At 33.5% G+C, this 23392-nt stretch overlaps 1 protein-coding gene across 4 annotated transcripts in view; it reads left to right on the top strand.

Annotated features, from left to right (window-relative positions):
* The first annotated feature begins 11743 nt into the window (after nt 1-11743).
* LOC118180422 (uncharacterized) overlaps nt 11744-23392 on the top strand; it is a 50625-nt gene continuing 38976 nt past the window's right edge. Inside the window, exon 1 of one of the 4 annotated variants that reach the window (XM_085826041.1) lies at nt 11744-12050. In XM_085826041.1, the coding sequence (XP_085682167.1) occupies nt 12015-12050 (36 nt within the window). In that variant the 5' untranslated portion in view covers nt 11744-12014. The remainder of the gene's footprint in view (nt 12051-23392) is intronic. The other 3 variants (XM_085826043.1, XM_085826028.1, XM_085826035.1) reach the window with 3 other exon arrangements.

Genomic DNA, 23392 nt, shown 5'->3' with positions numbered 1-23392 from the left:
TGGAATTAGGATCGTTAACTAGAACAGAAAGATTTCTATGAATGTGAAATGCCTCTAGAAAATCCAGTTCTCCAATGGAAGATGTTTTTTGAATAATTTTGGCAGCAGAAAAATTGAAAGTGTGATTTTCGGACCAACAATGTTGAGCAACAGAAGACTTCTGTGTTTCCTTTTTTCTAACATATGCCTCATGTTCTTTGACGCGAAATTTTAAGGCTCTCTTAGTTTGGCCAATGTAAATTAAACCACACTGGCAAGGAATCCTATAAATACCCCAGGAATTCATATCCGGAATGGGGTCCTTGAGTATAGAAGTTGGAATTTTATTGATGGGAGAATAAACAACCCGAAAGTCTCCTAAAATAAGATTTTTTATAATCTCCTAAAATAAGAGTGTGGCTTTTAGTGTGTTGAGATGAGAATTTTTTAACTGCTTGATTAATAATGTTGGGTGAAAAGCCCCTGTCAATAGCTATTGCTTTTAAATAATTTAGTTCTTCATCAAGGGCGAATTTGGAGGAGCAAACTTGAAGAGCACGGAAAACATAGGAATAAAATGAAGCTAACTTTTGTTTAGTCGGATGACATGATTTAAAGTGTGGTGGAAGGCAAACCGATGAAGGTTTACGGTAAACTGTAGTACTGAAGTTGGATGTGTTACGTGTGACCAGAATGTCGAGAAACGGAAGAGAATTGCAAGTCTCAAGTTCAAAAGTGAACTGAATAGCAGGATCAATAGAATTCATTGTTGAAAGAACTTTATTTAAATCATCTTTATTACCTTCAAACAGGGTAAAAGTATCGTCTACGTAGCGGAACCATGCCGGAAAGTTTAAAGTTTCAAACAATTTTGATTCATAATAATGCATGTAGATATCAGCCAGGATGGGACTGAGGGGGCTTCCCATGGCTAATCCCTCAGTTTGTTTGTAATATTTATTTTGGAAAACAAAATGTGTTTGTTTCAAACAGAGTTGAGTGAGAGAAATTAGCTCCTCAATTTCGATGCAAGAGAAATGAAATTCGCGAAGTCTGGTTTCTAGACATCTTAATGCACCCTCCACTGGGACATTGGTGAATAATGATTTTACATCAAAAGAAACCATGAGTAAATTACTAGGAGAAATGTTTTTAACCTTTTTTACAAACTCTATTGAATTTTTTATGGTGTAAATATTATTGTCTAATAGAGTGGAAAATCTAGAAACTAAATATTTAGCTAAAGGATACGAGGCAGTACCTAAATTTGATACAATAGGGCGGAAAGGAATACCACTTTTATGAATTTTGGGAAGAGCATATAATCTGGCACAATTCGCAACAGATGGGATAAGCGAATGTTTTAAGTTGCTTGAAATGATTTGCGAAGATTTGATCGCAGTTTTTATTTTGGATAAGTCCGAAGGTGAAGGATCTTTAGGGATCGGATTATATGGTCCTTCGTTTAAGAGTTTAGTGACACCATCGATGTAAGTGTTCTTATCCATGACGACTATCTGGCCACCTTTGTCGGCCTTTGAAATGATAATATCCGGGTTAGAATGAATTTCGCGCATTGTAGCTCTTTCTCTCGCAGTTAGATTTGGTTTTAAAGGTTTATTATTGAATTTCACATTATGAGCGATAAGATGCCTAATCATTTCTTTCTGTGAATCTGAAACTTTACTGAACTTGAAAGCTTTTTCGATAGGAGCCAAAATCTTTGGAATCGAGGGTTTACAGGTTTGTGAGAAGTTAAAATTATATTTTAGAATTCTCTCTTGTTCTTCTGAAAGACTAACATTAGAAATATTAACTATTGGCTTGATGTTTACAATGGGAAGATTTTTTGAACTACTTGAACTGGAAGACTGTAAAAGAAGTTTTTCGAATTTAACTGCAAGGGTGTTTTTATGACGGTTAACTGCATTCTCCGTTCTAGACCAAGACTTTTGTTCAAGGGCAGTGAATTTTGGATATGATTTAGCGAGTTCCAGATGAAGCTTATAGAGTTCATGTTCAATTTTGGACAATTGTTGACGTGTATCCCTTATCACGGACCGAAGTAAGGCAAGCTTGCAATTTAACAGAATTCTTGAAACGCGACTCGAAGGTTTTTGATTAGATTTGATTTGAATAAAATTGGGGATCAATTTTTTACATTTACATTTAAGTAAAAAATCAAGATGATTCAGGAATTTTTGCCGTTTCAGGCGTAATTTAGTGAAACGATTAACGGATGAAGGCATGATAAACAATGCAAAAATCAAACTAAATTAACTGAGCAATAATAAAATACACACAAAACACAGAAAAATCCCTCGCTGAAATGAATAGAAAACAAAACGTTTCTAAGCAAAATACATGAAATCAGACAAGCAAAGCACAATATCCAAATGTACAAAACATAAACATAACTTGAAAATTGCAAAAATGTACTCACCGAAACTCCTACAATCACAAAATGGCGGCCACACCACGTGCAAAAAAGAAAGCAAAATATAAGCCTGTTTGGGGCTTCTATAATTAAGACACAATAACACGCCGAATAAATACTAATTCAGAAGTCAAACAACAAAAATCAGCGTTATACCTACAAAATTTTCACAGGACTAGTTTCGATGGTTTTACAGAACCATCATCTTCAGCTGCAAAACCGCAAATGAACAAGATAGGAAATAATGATTAGATAAGATAAGAAAGGCTGGACAAGAATAAGCAAGTGGCGCCATCTGTTGGCGAAACCAGAACTAAAACATAATTTCTCTAAAAGCCGAAGGCAAATTTGGATTGGAATTAGGATCGTTAACTAGAACAGAAAGATTTCTATGAATGTGAAATGCCTCTAGAAAATCCAGTTCTCCAATGGAAGATGTTTTTTGAATAATTTTGGCAGCAGAAAAATTGAAAGTGTGATTTTCGGACCAACAATGTTGAGCAACAGAAGACTTCTGTGTTTCCTTTTTTCTAACATATGCCTCATGTTCTTTGACGCGAAATTTTAAGGCTCTCTTAGTTTGGCCAATGTAAATTAAACCACACTGGCAAGGAATCCTATAAATACCCCAGGAATTCATATCCGGAATGGGGTCCTTGAGTATAGAAGTTGGAATTTTATTGATGGGAGAATAAACAACCCGAAAGTTAAATTTCTGCAAAATATGTGCAACTTTATAGCTAATTGATGGAAAGAAGGGAATGACAACAGAATTTTTATAATCTCCTAAAATAAGAGTGTGGCTTTTAGTGTGTTGAGATGAGAATTTTTTAACTGCTTGATTAATAATGTTGGGTGAAAAGCCCCTGTCAATAGCTATTGCTTTTAAATAATTTAGTTCTTCATCAAGGGCGAATTTGGAGGAGCAAACTTGAAGAGCACGGAAAACATAGGAATAAAATGAAGCTAACTTTTGTTTAGTCGGATGACATGATTTAAAGTGTGGTGGAAGGCAAACGGATGAAGGTTTACGGTAAACTGTAGTACTGAAGTTGGATGTGTTACGTGTGACCAGAATGTCGAGAAACGGAAGAGAATTGCAAGTCTCAAGTTCAAAAGTGAACTGAATAGCAGGATCAATAGAATTCATTGTTGAAAGAACTTTATTTAAATCATCTTTATTACCTTCAAACAGGGTAAAAGTATCGTCTACGTAGCGGAACCATGCCGGAAAGTTTAAAGTTTCAAACAATTTTGATTCATAATAATGCATGTAGATATCAGCCAGGATGGGACTGAGGGGGCTTCCCATGGCTAATCCCTCAGTTTGTTTGTAATATTTATTTTGGAAAACAAAATGTGTTTGTTTCAAACAGAGTTGAGTGAGAGAAATTAGCTCCTCAATTTCGATGCAAGAGAAATGAAATTCGCGAAGTCTGGTTTCTAGACATCTTAATGCACCCTCCACTGGGACATTGGTGAATAATGATTTTACATCAAAAGAAACCATGAGTAAATTACTAGGAGAAATGTTTTTAACCTTTTTTACAAACTCTATTGAATTTTTTATGGTGTAAATATTATTGTCTAATAGAGTGGAAAATCTAGAAACTAAATATTTAGCTAAAGGATACGAGGCAGTACCTAAATTTGATACAATAGGGCGGAAAGGAATACCACTTTTATGAATTTTGGGAAGAGCATATAATCTGGCACAATTCGCAACAGATGGGATAAGCGAATGTTTTAAGTTGCTTGAAATGATTTGCGAAGATTTGATCGCAGTTTTTATTTTGGATAAGTCCGAAGGTGAAGGATCTTTAGGGATCGGATTATATGGTCCTTCGTTTAAGAGTTTAGTGACACCATCGATGTAAGTGTTCTTATCCATGACGACTATCTGGCCACCTTTGTCGGCCTTTGAAATGATAATATCCGGGTTAGAATGAATTTCGCGCATTGTAGCTCTTTCTCTCGCAGTTAGATTTGGTTTTAAAGGTTTATTATTGAATTTCACATTATGAGCGATAAGATGCCTAATCATTTCTTTCTGTGAATCTGAAACTTTACTGAACTTGAAAGCTTTTTCGATAGGAGCCAAAATCTTTGGAATCGAGGGTTTACAGGTTTGTGAGAAGTTAAAATTATATTTTAGAATTCTCTCTTGTTCTTCTGAAAGACTAACATTAGAAATATTAACTATTGGCTTGATGTTTACAATGGGAAGATTTTTTGAACTACTTGAACTGGAAGACTGTAAAAGAAGTTTTTCGAATTTAACTGCAAGGGTGTTTTTATGACGGTTAACTGCATTCTCCGTTCTAGACCAAGACTTTTGTTCAAGGGCAGTGAATTTTGGATATGATTTAGCGAGTTCCAGATGAAGCTTATAGAGTTCATGTTCAATTTTGGACAATTGTTGACGTGTATCCCTTATCACGGACCGAAGTAAGGCAAGCTTGCAATTTAACAGAATTCTTGAAACGCGACTCGAAGGTTTTTGATTAGATTTGATTTGAATAAAATTGGGGATCAATTTTTTACATTTACATTTAAGTAAAAAATCAAGATGATTCAGGAATTTTTGCCGTTTCAGGCGTAATTTAGTGAAACGATTAACGGATGAAGGCATGATAAACAATGCAAAAATCAAACTAAATTAACTGAGCAATAATAAAATACACACAAAACACAGAAAAATCCCTCGCTGAAATGAATAGAAAACAAAACGTTTCTAAGCAAAATACATGAAATCAGACAAGCAAAGCACAATATCCAAATGTACAAAACATAAACATAACTTGAAAATTGCAAAAATGTACTCACCGAAACTCCTACAATCACAAAATGGCGGCCACACCACGTGCAAAAAAGAAAGCAAAATATAAGCCTGTTTGGGGCTTCTATAATTAAGACACAATAACACGCCGAATAAATACTAATTCAGAAGTCAAACAACAAAAATCAGCGTTATACCTACAAAATTTTCACAGGACTAGTTTCGATGGTTTTACAGAACCATCATCTTCAGCTGCAAAACCGCAAATGAACAAGATAGGAAATAATGATTAGATAAGATAAGAAAGGCTGGACAAGAATAAGCAAGTGGCGCCATCTGTCACTGGTCATTCTGGTCACACGTAACACGTCCAACTTCAGTACTACAGTTTACCGTAAACCTTCATCCGTTTGCCTTCCACCACACTTTAAATCATGTCATCCGACTAAACAAAAGTTAGCTTCATTTTATTCCTATGTTTTCCGTGCTCTTCAAGTTTGCTCCTCCAAATTCGCCCTTGATGAAGAACTAAATTATTTAAAAGCAATAGCTATTGACAGGGGCTTTTCACCCAACATTATTAATCAAGCAGTTAAAAAATTCTCATCTCAACACACTAAAAGCCACACTCTTATTTTAGGAGATTATAAAAATTCTGTTGTCATTCCCTTCTTTCCATCAATTAGCTATAAAGTTGCACATATTTTGCAGAAATTTAACTTTCGGGTTGTTTATTCTCCCATCAATAAAATTCCAACTTCTATACTCAAGGACCCCATTCCGGATATGAATTCCTGGGGTATTTATAGGATTCCTTGCCAGTGTGGTTTAATTTACATTGGCCAAACTAAGAGAGCCTTAAAATTTCGCGTCAAAGAACATGAGGCATATGTTAGAAAAAAGGAAACACAGAAGTCTTCTGTTGCTCAACATTGTTGGTCCGAAAATCACACTTTCAATTTTTCTGCTGCCAAAATTATTCAAAAAACATCTTCCATTGGAGAACTGGATTTTCTAGAGGCATTTCACATTCATAGAAATCTTTCTGTTCTAGTTAACGATCCTAATTCCAATCCAAATTTGCCTTCGGCTTTTAGAGAAATTATGTTTTAGTTCTGGTTTCGCCAACAGATGGCGCCACTTGCTTATTCTTGTCCAGCCTTTCTTATCTTATCTAATCATTATTTCCTATCTTGTTCATTTGCGGTTTTGCAGCTGAAGATGATGGTTCTGTAAAACCATCGAAACTAGTCCTGTGAAAATTTTGTAGGTATAACGCTGATTTTTGTTGTTTGACTTCTGAATTAGTATTTATTCGGCGTGTTATTGTGTCTTAATTATAGAAGCCCCAAACAGGCTTATATTTTGCTTTCTTTTTTGCACGTGGTGTGGCCGCCATTTTGTGATTGTAGGAGTTTCGGTGAGTACATTTTTGCAATTTTCAAGTTATGTTTATGTTTTGTACATTTGGATATTGTGCTTTGCTTGTCTGATTTCATGTATTTTGCTTAGAAACGTTTTGTTTTCTATTCATTTCAGCGAGGGATTTTTCTGTGTTTTGTGTGTATTTTATTATTGCTCAGTTAATTTAGTTTGATTTTTGCATTGTTTATCATGCCTTCATCCGTTAATCGTTTCACTAAATTACGCCTGAAACGGCAAAAATTCCTGAATCATCTTGATTTTTTACTTAAATGTAAATGTAAAAAATTGATCCCCAATTTTATTCAAATCAAATCTAATCAAAAACCTTCGAGTCGCGTTTCAAGAATTCTGTTAAATTGCAAGCTTGCCTTACTTCGGTCCGTGATAAGGGATACACGTCAACAATTGTCCAAAATTGAACATGAACTCTATAAGCTTCATCTGGAACTCGCTAAATCATATCCAAAATTCACTGCCCTTGAACAAAAGTCTTGGTCTAGAACGGAGAATGCAGTTAGCCGTCATAAAAACACCCTTGCAGTTAAATTCGAAAAACTTCTTTTACAGTCTTCCAGTTCAAGTAGTTCAAAAAATCTTCCCATTGTAAACATCAAGCCAATAGTTAATATTTCTAATGTTAGTCTTTCAGAAGAACAAGAGAGAATTCTAAAATATAATTTTAACTTCTCACAAACCTGTAAACCCTCGATTCCAAAGATTTTGGCTCCTATCGAAAAAGCTTTCAAGTTCAGTAAAGTTTCAGATTCACAGAAAGAAATGATTAGGCATCTTATCGCTCATAATGTGAAATTCAATAATAAACCTTTAAAACCAAATCTAACTGCGAGAGAAAGAGCTACAATGCGCGAAATTCATTCTAACCCGGATATTATCATTTCAAAGGCCGACAAAGGTGGCCAGATAGTCGTCATGGATAAGAACACTTACATCGATGGTGTCACTAAACTCTTAAACGAAGGACCATATAATCCGATCCCTAAAGATCCTTCACCTTCGGACTTATCCAAAATAAAAACTGCGATCAAATCTTCGCAAATCATTTCAAGCAACTTAAAACATTCGCTTATCCCATCTGTTGCGAATTGTGCCAGATTATATGCTCTTCCCAAAATTCATAAAAGTGGTATTCCTTTCCGCCCTATTGTATCAAATTTAGGTACTGCCTCGTATCCTTTAGCTAAATATTTAGTTTCTAGATTTTCCACTCTATTAGACAATAATATTTACACCATAAAAAATTCAATAGAGTTTGTAAAAAAGGTTAAAAACATTTCTCCTAGTAATTTACTCATGGTTTCTTTTGATGTAAAATCATTATTCACCAATGTCCCAGTGGAGGGTGCATTAAGATGTCTAGAAACCAGACTTCGCGAATTTCATTTCTCTTGCATCGAAATTGAGGAGCTAATTTCTCTCACTCAACTCTGTTTGAAACAAACACATTTTGTTTTCCAAAATAAATATTACAAACAAACTGAGGGATTAGCCATGGGAAGCCCCCTCAGTCCCATCCTGGTTGATATCTACATAAAATTATTATGAATCAAAATTGTTTGAAACTTTAAACTTTCCGCCATGGTTCCGCTACGTAGACGATACTTTTACCCTGTTTGAAGGTAATAAAGATGATTTAAATAAAGTTCTTTCAACAATGAATTCTATTGATCCTGCTATTCAGTTCACTTTTGAACTTGAGACTTGCAATTCTCTTCCGTTTCTCGACATTCTGGTCACACGTAACACATCCAACTTCAGTACTACAGTTTACCGTAAACCTTCATCCGTTTGCCTTCCACCACACTTTAAATCATGTCATCCGACTAAACAAAAGTTAGCTTCATTTTATTCCTATGTTTTCCGTGCTCTTCAAGTTTGCTCCTCCAAATTCGCCCTTGATGAAGAACTAAATTATTTAAAAGCAATAGCTATTGACAGGGGCTTTTCACCCAACATTATTAATCAAGCAGTTAAAAAATTCTCATCTCAACACACTAAAAGCCACACTCTTATTTTAGGAGATTATAAAAATTCTGTTGTCATTCCCTTCTTTCCATCAATTAGCTATAAAGTTGCACATATTTTGCAGAAATTTAACTTTCGGGTTGTTTATTCTCCCATCAATAAAATTCCAACTTCTATACTCAAGGACCCCATTCCGGATATGAATTCCTGGGGTATTTATAGGATTCCTTGCCAGTGTGGTTTAATTTACATTGGCCAAACTAAGAGAGCCTTAAAATTTCGCGTCAAAGAACATGAGGCATATGTTAGAAAAAAGGAAACACAGAAGTCTTCTGTTGCTCAACATTGTTGGTCCGAAAATCACACTTTCAATTTTTCTGCTGCCAAAATTATTCAAAAAACATCTTCCATTGGAGAACTGGATTTTCTAGAGGCATTTCACATTGATAGAAATCTTTCTGTTCTAGTTAACGATCCTAATTCCAATCCAAATTTGCCTTCGGCTTTTAGAGAAATTATGTTTTAGTTCTGGTTTCGCCAACAGATGGCGCCACTTGCTTATTCTTGTCCAGCCTTTCTTATCTTATCTAATCATTATTTCCTATCTTGTTCATTTGCGGTTTTGCAGCTGAAGATGATGGTTCTGTAAAACCATCGAAACTAGTCCTGTGAAAATTTTGTAGGTATGACGCTGATTTTTGTTGTTTGACTTCTGAATTAGTATTTATTCGGCGTGTTATTGTGTCTTAATGATTAAACAATTTATATAAAAAGTGCCGACATATTTTCTTATACTGTTAGGTTCGTTTTAATTGCAAATATTCTGTTGCATTGCACAAATTCACATTAACACAGGAGAGAACCAAATCCAAAGTAGTTATATGTTCCCCTTATCATAACTCAAACGAAACAGATAATGGAATCTTTTCCATGGACCTTATAAGAAATAGACTAACCCAGTGGGCGGGGCGTGAGTCACACACATGTCGGGAAGAGAGAGTAGGGACGATTTAGTATATCGTAACATTGAAACATATGGCGTTTGTATCACATAACTCTTTTTAATTATTAAATGTGATACGTTGTATAAATGATGAGATAATAAAAATCACAGTTTTTGCTAATAAGATTTTATATATCTCATGAAACCACTTTTTAGTGCATTTTGAGTATTTCTTTTAACTGCATTTTGAGCATAAGTGTCATTCTTGTCTAAACATCATTACTTTGGTAAAACGGTAAAAACTCTAAACAAAAAATTTATGAATTTACTTTTGCATAAAGTAAAATTAAGTAAGATTGATAGTACATGATGCTAAGAAACAAATAAGGAAAAATTAAAAAAGATTTGTTAATTTTTTTAAAATTTTATGAACATTTTCAGGCAGTAGTACCAAATATTTATCATTTCAAATGTTTATAGAAACCAAGGATTGTTTTATTTATTTTTTCTGTTTTCAAAATTATTATGGTATTAAAATATGATTATTTATGACAATATTAATAACTCATAAAATTCGGAACATAAATTTTTCTGAGTGTAATGAAAAATTTTTAAAAAAATTCGCAGTAAATAAAAAAATCTTATGCGGAACTAGAAATAAATTAAAAAAAATAATTACTATAAAATACAAGATATTATATGTCCAATCTTAAATTTTTATTAATGCGCCTAAAGTAACCCTGTAATTTTATATACCTGTAAATACTTTAAGCAGAATGACTATACATCCATAAATACATATGTATGAAAGTAAACAATTTAGGATATTTGTTGCATTGAAAAATTCGCTTACTTCACTTTTTATTTCAAATATTTGTGAAAACAAGATTATATCTATTTATCTATTAATATAAATACACACACCTATATATATATATTTAGAGAGAGAGAGAGAAAGAGAAACAGATAATATGGTTTATTGATGCTTAAATAAAATTAATTTAATAAATCTGCTTCGAATATTTTCTCTCTGTTTAGATTCATTGTAACATGCAACTGCATAATGCATTCTGATTTTTAAATATTGAAATATCACTGCTTTAATTAATTTAATCAGGAGGTTTTCATCTGGCTCATCATCATAAATATGGTCTTGAAGAGAAGGAAATATATGTGTTCCTACGCTTTTTAAGACTTTTAGAATCATGAAATTTATAATATTTTTTTAATTCAATTTAAACTCCTTTTCAGTCTGCCTAAAAATTATTTCTGCATTTTTGCAGATCATTCGGACGTCACTGGAAGGAGAAGTGAAACCTTTACATCCAGATTTATAATATTTGAAACCTAGCCTAATGGTTTTGTTGAAACCTAATGGTTTTGTTGAAACTAAAGCTGAGAAACAGATATTACATTTTACTTTATAAGCTAAGCTTTTAACAACAAAACCAGCTATATAAGATGTATACTTTTCGTTCTTAAATATTTTTATTTTTGATTAGTTATAATGCTAGGAATTAAAATTTACCTATAATTTAAAAAAGCAGCAAAATATTATAAATTTTAAAGAAAAACTTTCAAAAATTCATTTTTAGGCATTTTAGTATTTACTTATAGTTTAGTATTAGTTACAGTTTTAGTAATTGTAAAAGAAAATTACTTGGTTGAATTTTTCTGTTAGTTCAGATTAAAAATATTATTTTCTAAAAGAAGAAGCTACAAATTCGCTTACATCATAGGAAAAGCTAAAAATATATACAAACCTGAAAGCATGCAACAGCTTTATAATGATTTAGAACGTTAATTATGCTTGAAAAACATGCTAAGTACTTAACAAGCAATCTCAGTGTCAAAAATAAAAATATTTAAAAATTCTTACTTGTGAAATGAGACATTACCACCAGCTTTTTCGTGACAATTGTACACACTGCATTAGCCAACTATTGCTAATTTCTGGAAGTCGTCCCTACTCCTCCGGATGTGATCAAGGTGACAGCCGGGAACGTGTCAGACAAGGGAGAAAACGCAATTGGATTAGTCTATTTCTTATAAGGTCCATGATCTTTTCAGCCTGACGTCATAAACGGCAACCAATAAGAACAGGGGTTGTGGCTGGGGCCAGGCGCTTGTGCTGGGCGGTTCTTTCTCGAAGGTCAAGGTCTGTCTCGCGCTATTTTTTTACATTCAAGCATTAGCTTCTTCTCTACGTGCAGAAAGACTAATTCGAAAGAATACTCTCATTTGCTGTTTACGTTGATAAGTTATTCCTCATTCATTTGAAGTCAAGGCGGATAAGTTTTTGCTAACTTCTGCATGTGTTTGTATACGAATATGTGAAAGAGAAGTTGATGCATTCATTGAACATGTAAGCTAAGTCGATATCTGTTCTTGATATTTTTTTGCAAGGTGAACTATTTTTATCTTTGCAGAACTATGTCATCGTGCTCAGCATACGGATGCACAAATAGATGCTCAAAGAAGCTTCCCGGCGTTACCTTTCACGCGTAAGTTCTAATAAACATGCTTTACATTTGTAATTTTGGGTTTTCTTCCGCAGCGGATCCGTTGGCGCCGATGCGTATTTATTCGCCAAGCTCATCAACGGCTAATGATTTCAAATCGGCCATGATTTTAGCAGTGTATAGTTAAGTTGCAAAATATTTATCATATGGAAGCCATGATTTTAGCGGTGTACAAGTCAAGTTATAAGATATTTAGCATATAGAAGTAAAATAAATAGGATGGTAATGACATTTAGCGGTGTATAGTTAACCCGGGAGGACGCATGCTGTATTATTTAACACGAGAACTCGCGTCGCAATTAAATGACATACAAATGAAACATATTACAATTCATTAAAATAATGCATTTTGTATTAATTGCAACATTTATTATATAAAATAATTTTAAAATTAATAACAAATAAAAGTACTTACATTTTCGTCAGATGACTAGGAATTATTGATTTCTATGACAAATTTGTGTTTTTTATTTTTGAATGCAATTATAATCCAAATTATGCAGAATTATTACATGAAAAATGAGTTATATAATTAATTTTCAAATCAATTAGGCTCAAGAAGAATTAGATATTTTGTAGTTTAGTATACATGAAGCTTCTATTTCACAGTGTTCTTGACATATTTTTTTTTACACTTCACGCATACAATTTTTGATTTTCTGTCCTTTTTTCTTGAGCACATGTAACATCTCCGGTAATATAATTTTCTTTTCTTTGTTTGCGAATCTTCAAGAGAATCTTTGTTGTATTCCTACTGTTTCTGCTATGATTTCAAATGAGGATCTCAAAGTGCAAAGGCCAAATCAAAAAATGCCTCCTATTCCTGAACTTCTTTGGTGGAGTTTTAGTAAATAAAAGCAAGATCCTTGAATTTATGCCGGCAATATTTAATAGCAAAAAAAATATACCCATCAGTTAGATATTCTGGTCACAGAATAAGAATGCCACCCATTTCGTCGACTATATCAACTGCTCCTTTTGTCATGTTATAAAAAGTAATTACTTCATATTTCTTCAAATCTCCCGTACTTTCATCAATATGGTCATCATTGTGCATAGTTGACAAAAGGTTAACACATTTGTTCTTTTCAGCCATATAAGAAAGTAGCATTATATCCTTTTGAAACCCCAAGAGAGTTGAATGCTGTTCTCTATTCTTATTCGACACAAAAAATTCAGGTGGGATAAACTTCTTATCCTTGCATATTGTTCCAACGATAGAAATTTTATTTTTCTGTAAGAAATTGGTCTATTCATAACTGGTATACTGTCTGTCTGTGTCAAACAAAACATCACAATTCTGAAAAATGTTTCTTCCAGAATTGTATAATGGAGCTAGGATGCACTTTGCTTTTTCACAAGAACTGTTGACTTTCTTGTATGACCCATCTGGCTGCTGACCTGAGTAGATTTCCATATTCAAAGTATAGAAGGTTCTAAAATCAACCACAGTAAATATCTTTATACCATATCTTGCAGGTTTCTTAGGCATATACTGCCAAAAGGAGCATCGTCCTCGAAAAGGTTCTAGCTTTTCATCCAAAGTCATATATTCCCCTACATGATATAATTTCTGACAATTCGTGACAAAATTTTCAAACAAATCTCTTATTGGAGCTAATTTATCACTCTTTCTTCTGTCATTCCGTGTTCCGACATTATTGAATCGTAAGGCACGAAGAATGAAAAGAAAACGCTCATAGTTCATTTGTTTTATGAAAAATATCCAATGTTGTTCCATAAGTCACCCATAATTCTCTAGCATTTACATGGGAGGATTTGTGCAATCGTGGGTTACATGGGAGGATTTGTGCAATCTACGTACAAGTCCTAAAAAAGCAAGAAACTCTTCTTTCTCCATAGGTTTTGCGTCTCTTAAAATTTCCTGAAATATTTTTTACATAAGTATTAGAGCATCCCACAATCATTTCAATCAATGTGTCATCAATATTAGCTTCCGTGCATTAATGGGTGAAGCCACATCTTTAGATATATGTGTATTGCCAGGCAATTTTTTTATGATATTATGGGAATCTTTGAATTTGAAAGTGTTCTTTCTTCCATTTTGCTGTTTTATCTTTTCTTACAAAATAGTCAGTTTGATCACAAGGAATATCTTCTCTAGAGTCGCACTCTTTTTCTGATTCAGACTGATGATTACTAAATATATTACAAAGAATTTTGAAGCAATTGACAAAATAACAGATTATCTTAATAAAACATAAATTTTATTTTTAGTTTAGGGAGATAGATAATTTGAATAAAATTCTTTAGTGGCAAAATTTTCATACAGCTAATAGCTGGTAAAACTTCAGAATTCTCATTTTAAACAATTCCTTACGTTGCTGAACAGTGGTTACATCATACAAATCTGGCGTAACCACTTCAATAATAAATATATATTTATTTGTTAAATAACAAAATATTAAAATATTTTCATTATCTGAATCTTGTAAGAAAGTCCACCTCTGAAAAGATGTTTGGAAACTTGTAAGAAATGATGTTCCGCAAATTTATCTTAAAATGGACCTAATTCAATGCTATATACATTAGTGCAATTTAGAATATCCAAAGTGAGAATGGAAAAAGCAATATTCTCATTTCCATTTATGAAATAACCAATGCTGTTGACAAATTAATATGTACCCTAGGATATCATTGAAATTATTTCTCCTTATAACAGATGTGGGAAAAACCCCTAATGAAATTAAACATGCCAACATCATTTTCTTCTGAATGATGCAGCCATACGTATGAAAAAGACAGATGAAACTTCTCAAAATGTTGTATCTGAAATGAGTCGTAAATGCTTTGCGTTAAAAGTTCATGAATTGTTGCCAGAGGTTGACAAACTTATTTTTATTCTACAAAAGATATTTTTAAATCTCTATTATAATGAGAGTCTGTGGAGAGACTGCAGCTGATTATAGATCATCAGTTTAAATCTGGTAAGATGGCATGCAGAAATTATAAAATTAAAAATATGAAACTTAATTTATGAAATAAAGAACAATTATGATCTAAAGGGTATCGAAATTTACAAAAAAAAAAGCTTAATATTTATTTGTTTACTTTATTAAACATTTCTTTCAATGTGAGTTGTTTAAGTTGCTTCGTTTTATGTGATAATACTTTCTCTTTAATTCTATAAACAGACATAATTTCTTGTTCAGTTACAAAGTTCCGCTGTTTAAGTCCTATAATTATTGTGTCGAGAATACCGACTGATTTCTGAATCGAAATTTTTTCGTTTTCAATAACCTCTGTGTCACTTTCTTCACTATCGGAAGCGAATTATAATGACGAGGAATTTGATTTAAATCATATCAAAGGTGTCGTACATCGAGATGAAATACTACATTTAGTAAGGAATTATAAGCCAAATAAAATGAAAACATCTGCCCTGAAGATAAGGATAGTGCTGACAGATCAACTTCCAATTCATTGTGCGCCCGCCGTGGCGTCCCCCCCCCCCCCGCAGAGCAGCGTGAAATTGATAAACAGATTTTCGAATGGTTACATAAACAAAGGATATGCCTTTATCCATTTTTTGCAGCAATTCCACTTTTTGTTTAATGGACTTCGAAACATACTTTCGCTTTGTAGATCCTTTACATATTAGTAAATATATATCGGAAATTCTACGAGGGTAAGTTGAAAAATAAGTTTCCCCTGTCGACTGTGGTCAGAGTTGTGTATGAAAGTCAAAAAATAGAATGAGACATTAAAGATATGACATACCATTATTTTTTCACATAGGTACCAAGTACATTGAGACATTTGTCATATCGCTTGATAAGCTTCAAAAAGCCCTCCAGGAAAAAATCAGGGCTTTGCATATGGAAGAAGTGTTGAACGGCTTGTTTCACTTCAGTATTGCTTCCAAAGCGCCTTCCCCTGAGATTTTTCTTCAAAGCCGGAAACAGATGGAAGTCGCTTGGTGCGAGATCATTACTGTATGGCGGATAGTGTAGGCACTCCCAACCAAGAGTTGCAATATGGTTTTGCATTGCCGTCTCCGAATGTGGTCTGGCATTGTCATCCAACAGCAGAACGCCAGATGTGAGAAGGCCAGGCCACTTTTTCCGAATCGCCTCTTTCAATTTCGACAGGGTGTCACAGTAGCACATAGCATTGATGGTTCCAACCTCCAAAAAGTCTAGCAACAAAACTCCTTGGGCGTCCCAGAAAACTGTGAGGAGCACTTTACCTGCAGATGGAGTTGTCTTGAACTTCTTTCGGACAGGTGATGACGGATGTTTCCACCCCATAGATGCGGCCTTCGATACAGGCGTGAAATGGGAGACCCACGCACGTTTCTTCCCCCTGTCGCAATCCGAAACAGAAAGTCATTGCCATCTTCATGGTAACGCACAAGATGTTCCAGGCTAACCCCCCCCCCCATGCGTTGTTCCTTGTGTGTCGAGGTCAATTGTCGGGGCACCCATCCTGCTGACACTTTTCTGTAGCAAAGAATGTCGTGGATGATGTTTTGAGCTCGCTCATGTGAGATTCCAAGTTCTTCCGCTACTTCATCGATGGTGATACACCGGTTCGTTCTAATCATGTCATCCACCTTCCTGACATTTGCATCTGTAGTGGCCGTGCGTGTCCATCCACCTCTCGGTATGTCCTCCACTTGCTGACGTCCATCCCTGAATGTGCGACACCATCTCCGCACCATTTGCTTCAACATCACACCTGGCCCACAGACTTCCACGAGGCGGTTATGAATTTCTGTTCCTGATACTCCATATGCCCATTCATAGCGGATAACCGCTCTCACTTCCTCCTTTGACCACGAATTCAAAACGCACCTTCTCTCCATACCAACTGGGGCTCAAATGAGAGGCTGGTCTCCGCTTTGCACAGGCACTGCAACAGCGCCATCTGCTTGATTTGCAGTGACCTCTACCCTATGGTGTATCGGTGACTTGCACGTTTTCCTGCTGTGTCGCCTTTTGCCCATAGCCGTTCAACACTTCTTCCATATGCAAAGCGTGAATTTTTCTTGGAGGACTTTTTTAAGCTTATCAAGCGATATGACAAATGTCTCAACGTACTCGTATGAGAATAATAAAATTAAGGTATGTCATATCTTTAATGTCTCATTCTATTTTTTGACTTTCATACACAACTCTGACCACAGTCGACAGGGGAAACTTATTTTTCAACTTACCTACGTATTTGACATAATCGAAAGTTCAAGCTTACTTTTATAAAATTGCTCTAATAGTCTGCAAAAAATAATGAGCCGGATCCAATTCGAAGATTAAGGAACAACGCAATCTGCAACATTAACTGAATTAGATAATTTTAGCTTAGCTTATACCATCCGTTATACATTAAACGCGCATGCGTAAACGTATTATGCACATGCGCACAGGCATAATCGCAGCCGTAAAGGTCTTACACGCATGCGTCAACGCGACGCATGCGCAGAAAGTTTGTAGCTTTGAGGTCTGGATTATAGATCATTCCGGATTATGGGTGTCCGAATTAACGACTTTTGACTGTATATATATATATATGGGGGGGGAGGCTCCTTGACAAAAGCCAACTGGATGAAAGCGCAAAGAAACAAAAAAAAAATAATAATAAAATAAATAAATAAGTGAGATAATTGCCCATGCAACAAATACCCACACCAATGAAAGCACACATTGATAAAAGTTCGTGCAGATAAAAGCCCACATAATCAAAAGAACACATAGTTTTTATCACTATAAAATAACTTCTTGGACTTATATGGGTTGACTAAAAGTATATTCTTTTTATTTCACTGTTGAAATCAAATTACATCAAGAAATGTATGAAGGAAATCAGTAATCTGCATTGTCAAAAATTTCCTTCATTTTAAAGCAAGATTTTTATTTTTACGTCTCTTATTTTTTATTTCATTTCTCAGTATGATGGCCAGTTAAGAAACTGCATGACAAAGGCCCAAAATACAAATGCCCACTTAGAAATAGTGCACATTTCCAGGAAATAAAAAATAGTTATAACTTGCTGAAACATTTTACAAGTAATAATTATTATGATTAAATTTAAAATTTCAAGTGGGAGTGTAGTTAATTTATGCAAAATTTAAGCAGTCAAAATTTAACTAAATTATTTGAAACCTTGCTTTTAATTCACTATTAAAATAGTATTTCTGATAATGCACACAAACGTTTTTCTAATCATAAGTAGAGTAAAACGAAGCTGTGCTTTCTGAAACCTTGCTTTTAATTCACTATTAAAATATTATTTCTCATAGTGCACACAAATGTTTTCCTACTCATAATAGAATACACGGCTAATCTTTGGAATATGGTAACAGTTTCGCGACATTTTGGAGGCGATAAAGGTTACTACCTAGGACTTTGGGAATAATGTGAGAAGTACTCAGTTCCGATTACGCATTATTTTGTGTGAGGGAAATGAGTCATCATGAGATATGTCATGTGACATTAAAGGACGAATTACAGTTCTTTAATCGGAAAAGGGGGAAATTGCGAAAAATATCTGCAGTACTATAGTACTTTGTATTAAGCTTCATTGTGTGTTGTGTGAAAGAGTGTTGATTAATTTTTGGATCACATGGCACTATCTAAAGTGAATTCTAAATTTTTAATGCATTTATCTGATAATCCAAAAGAATTGGTTGAATGGTGTAGGATTAATTGCGGATAAGTATGAATGTCCAACATGTGGGAATGAAATGAGATTATGTGAAAGGAAGGATATTACAGATAAGTTTGAATGGCGATATAAGAAATCTGGTGAAAATGGACATTTTGAGATCCGCCATGCACTCAAGATTCTGTAGAACAGTGCTCCGCAACCAGTGTGCCACGAGTAGGATATAGGTGTGCCGCAATCAAATACATGTATTTGACATTTTTCAATTTTTTATCATGTATTTAATACACAATGACAATTTTTTTTCCTTAATAATGCCTATTTTAAATGTTTTTATATATTTCACTGTTGTGTGGTTGTGTGTGTGATTGTAAGTGTGTCAGCATTTGAATTTTTTCGGCACTTCCTTGATAACTCGGAACTCTTTGGTGTGCCACGAAATTCCAGAAAGATTTTTTGTGAAAAATCACAGGTGAGAAAAGGTTGCGGAGCACTGCTGTAGAAGATTAGGTAAGTTAGTATTTTTAATCATTTGAGGATATTATTTTTATGCATTGTTCTAAATGTAAGGAGTAAATAAATTAATATGGTATTATTTGAAAATTGTTATTAGCAATGATTTAGTTTAAAGTAATTAGGATTGTAAGCTAATTTTTATTAATTTAATGTATGTGCTTATTTATATTTTAAGTAGTGTTTTTTAATTTAATTATATTTTAATTTAATGATCGTGATTTTGTGAGTTATATGTTTGTAGTATTTTGGAATACGTTTGAGTAGAAGTAAATGTGCATGGAAAGAATTTAAATATTTGACACCATTTTTAATGTTTGGAACCATTTTTAATGTTTGCGTTATAAATTGGCAGGTGAGGTTTATAATAGATAATGTAGAGGGAAAAGTTTTTGGATATTTTATTTTACACGTGCAAATATTCATCCTTGGAAAGGGTATATACTTTTTCGCGGTCAGGTAATTTCATATATGTCCTTTTTACCGAATTTAATTTTCATGCATTTTCGTGAAATTTTTCTAATTTATGAGAAAAAAGCAGTGTACATGGATATAGTGAAGATTGTGGGCAATGCCATTTTTGTGCAATTCTGGGATGTTTTTTTAAGTAAAAATAAGTCGACGTGTACATGGTTTAATTATATTTTTATTAAATGATAGTTATTTTGTGAATTATATGTTTGTAGCAATTTGGTATATGTTTCAGTGGAAGTAAACGTGCATGGAAATAATTTAAATATTTGACACTAAGTATTTGCAACCATTTTTAATGTTTGCGTTATAAATTCGTTGGTGATGTTTATAATAGATAATTTAGAGGTAAAAGTTTTTGGATATTTTATTTATTTTATATGTGGAAATGTTCATCCTTGGAAAGGGTATATACTTTTCGTGATCAGGTAATTTCATATATGTCCTTTTTACCGAATTTAAAGATTCACAAAATTTTTATGCATTTTCGTGAAATTTTTCTAATTTATGAGAAAAAAGCAGTGTACATGGATATAGTGAAGACTGTACGCAATGCCATTTGTGTGCAATTCTGGGATTTTTTTTAAGTAAAAATAAGTCAACGTGTACATGGTTACTGTGTATGTGCGATTGTGAAAAACGCGGCAAGGAGTTTGCGATTCTGCACTTTTTCCCAATTTTGCAGTTAGTATTTGCCATGATGGAACTACTCTGACATGCGCCCTCAGGTTGCCAAATTTCGCGCCAAATATTTTTGGCAAGAAACTTCACGCTGCCATATTACTATCTAAATTTTTTGTCTACATTTCGAACTTTTAGCCTAAAATGTCTCCAAAAATGCGGTTTTCGCACATGCAAAAACTACGTTTTCAACATACAATTTAGCTAAAAATCCGAAACAAAAACAAAAAATTTAGATAGCAAAAATGTAAAGTTTCTAACCAAAAATATTTGACAAGAATCCATGTACACGGTGACATGTTTTAACTTAAAAAAACATCTACGAATGGCACAATGTAGGCAATGAACGAATCTACAAACTACGCACACCTCGCTTTAATAAATTAACATAACAACAATAAATTTCAAAGAATACCATGTACACAGCATCCTGTTTAAACTTAAAAAAAATTCTACAAATTGCACAATTTAGGCAAGGAAGGAATCTACGCACTCCTCGCTTTAATAAAATAACATAACAACAATAAATTTCAAATAATACCATGTACACAGCATTCTGTTTCAACTTTAAAAAACATCTACAAATTACACAGTCTAGACACTAAACAACAAAATAAACTAAAATAAATTTCAAACAATTCAAAAAAACAACAATAACGACAGAAATTCATACTAAAGAACCAATGAACATAACATTCTACAAAATAAGAACAAGGATAAAATAAAATGTACTTACCATGAATTAATGCGTTTTCGAATAGCAGAAATATAAATTTCATACCGCCTTTAACATCCACCACGTAATCACTATCGTATTTACATGACAGTCAGACACACTATCCAGAAAATTTATACTATGGTTCACAAATAAATAAAATCACAAATCCCTACTTCTATCATGCACTGCCATTAAAAATAATCTCCCAGACCCTCTTTCCACACTTCCAAATACCCACTACCCCTCAACAGGATAGCCACAATGATATTTCCTTTTGCCGAACTTCAGTTCAACAACTACAATTTTATCTTTCCCTCCCATCTTCTCAGACACAGAGTCGAATCAACGAGCTCCAGCGAAAGATTTTTCAACGTCAACAGGGTTGCCATAGAACACGCAATCGTGCCAAAAACCAGCGCAGAACACATATCGCCACATTTGGTGAAATTAGGGCGTATATTACAGTTGTACCATCATGATTAAGCAGTTTTGTTCCATAAAATTTCTAGCATAAGTGTAATTCGGCTAGCAGATTGTTAGAAAAAGTGTTGAGTAAATAAAAAGAAAAGAAACATATCTTTACTTCGTGAAGACAAAATGGCGGCGAAAAAAAAATAGAGGGTTGCTGTAGCAGAGTTGGTCGCCAAATTTTCGCTAAAAAATCGCCAAGTTACCATAATCCAAAGATTAACCAAATACACTAATTCTATCTCTTTCATTGAAATAAAAGTTCGGCTTTAATTCTCCATATTAAATTCATCATATGCAGAATTTTCTGAACTGCTAAATAATTTATAAATTATTCTGTATACATGATGAAAATTTACATGTATTTTATACACCTTATAATTTTTTAGAATTAAAAGAAGCAATGTGGCCAGCATTGCCTTTCACCTCCCTTTGTTGGACTTATTCTAGGAACACTTCCCTTTATTGTATAAACATCACTAGCAGCTTCGCTGCCAGCCTTGGTCTGGCTTTTAAATGTACTGGAAAAATGGAAACACTAAACGTTAAATTTAAAAACTGCGTAGAATTTTACTCTGCAGAACAACTTCATAAAAAAAGTTCTTTCGTGTAACAAAATTACAATGAAATAAGCAATATCCCTTAATACAAATATCAATTATCCTAATAAATAAATTCACCAACTTCCCTTTGCAAAATCTCAAGAACTCAAATGGTATAAAGGAGTCTAAGAACTTTGTTTCCTAAAAAAATCACTCAAAACTTTTCAATATCTTAGGAACAGTGAAATGAGCAATAAATAACATAAAAGAATACAAAAAACAAAAAATTCTGAAAAGCAAAGTATAATTAATGATATTTTATCTTATATTTTCAAGAGAAAAAAAATTACAATGAAATAAGCTATATCCCTTAATACAAATATTAATTATCCTAATAAAAAAATTAACCAACTTTCCGTTGAAGTATACTACAGACAGTAAAGTAAGCAAAAAATAACATGAAAGAAACTCAAAAAAAACAAAAAATTCCAAGCACAATTTTACTCTGCAGAACAACGTTTAAAAATCAATAAAAATGTATTATATATATAAAAAAATGACGATGAAATATGCCAATCTCTTAAAAACAGTGACATAAGAAATACGATGAAAAATTGTTACCAAACCCATATTTCTAAAAGAAAACTATTCAAAATGATGCGATTTCATCAAAAATCAATCAACAACAATAAGAAAGGAAAATTGTTGCCAAAATCATATTTTTAAAGATGCGAGATGTTAGAAGTGTACTCGGAAGCGTCATTTAAAAATAAAAAGGAAATTCCAAATGAATTCCAGCCATCAAAAACCAGAGAAGTCAGCAGCTCATTGTTTGGTTTTCAAAAGGATATGACAATTGTTTCATATTCAATGGAAAAAAAAAAAGTGTGTAATACTGCTCAGTACTTTACACGATGATGACAAAATTGACCAGGAAACGAATAAACCTCAAATAATCCTCGATTATAACAAATGTAAAGGTGGAGTTGATACCGTAGTGGAATTACTACAAATCTACGGAGTTGATACCGTAGTGGAATTACTACAAATCTACGGAGTTGATACCGTAGATTTGTAGTAATTCCACTGTCACCCGAAAAACCAAGAGATGGACAATGGCAATATTTTTTGCACTGCTAAACGTAGTGGGCATAAATTCGCAAGTGCTCTTGAACTTCTCCAAACCTGATGCAACCATCAAGTTTAGAAGATATTTTTTGAAAAATCTACTACATCTTTGTTGAAACCACATCTTCAGAATTGTCTGAAAATGCCATTTCTCCTGTCGCATTCCAAAGCTATTATTA

Source organism: Stegodyphus dumicola, chromosome 1, assembly GCF_044657685.1.
Source record: "Stegodyphus dumicola isolate Sdum_Otavi_A_Nest chromosome 1, ASM4465768v1".
NCBI classification, from domain to species: Eukaryota; Metazoa; Arthropoda; class Arachnida; order Araneae; family Eresidae; genus Stegodyphus; species Stegodyphus dumicola.
Note: the sequence above shows the minus strand (reverse complement) of the source record. Positions and strands in the feature narration are given on the sequence as shown.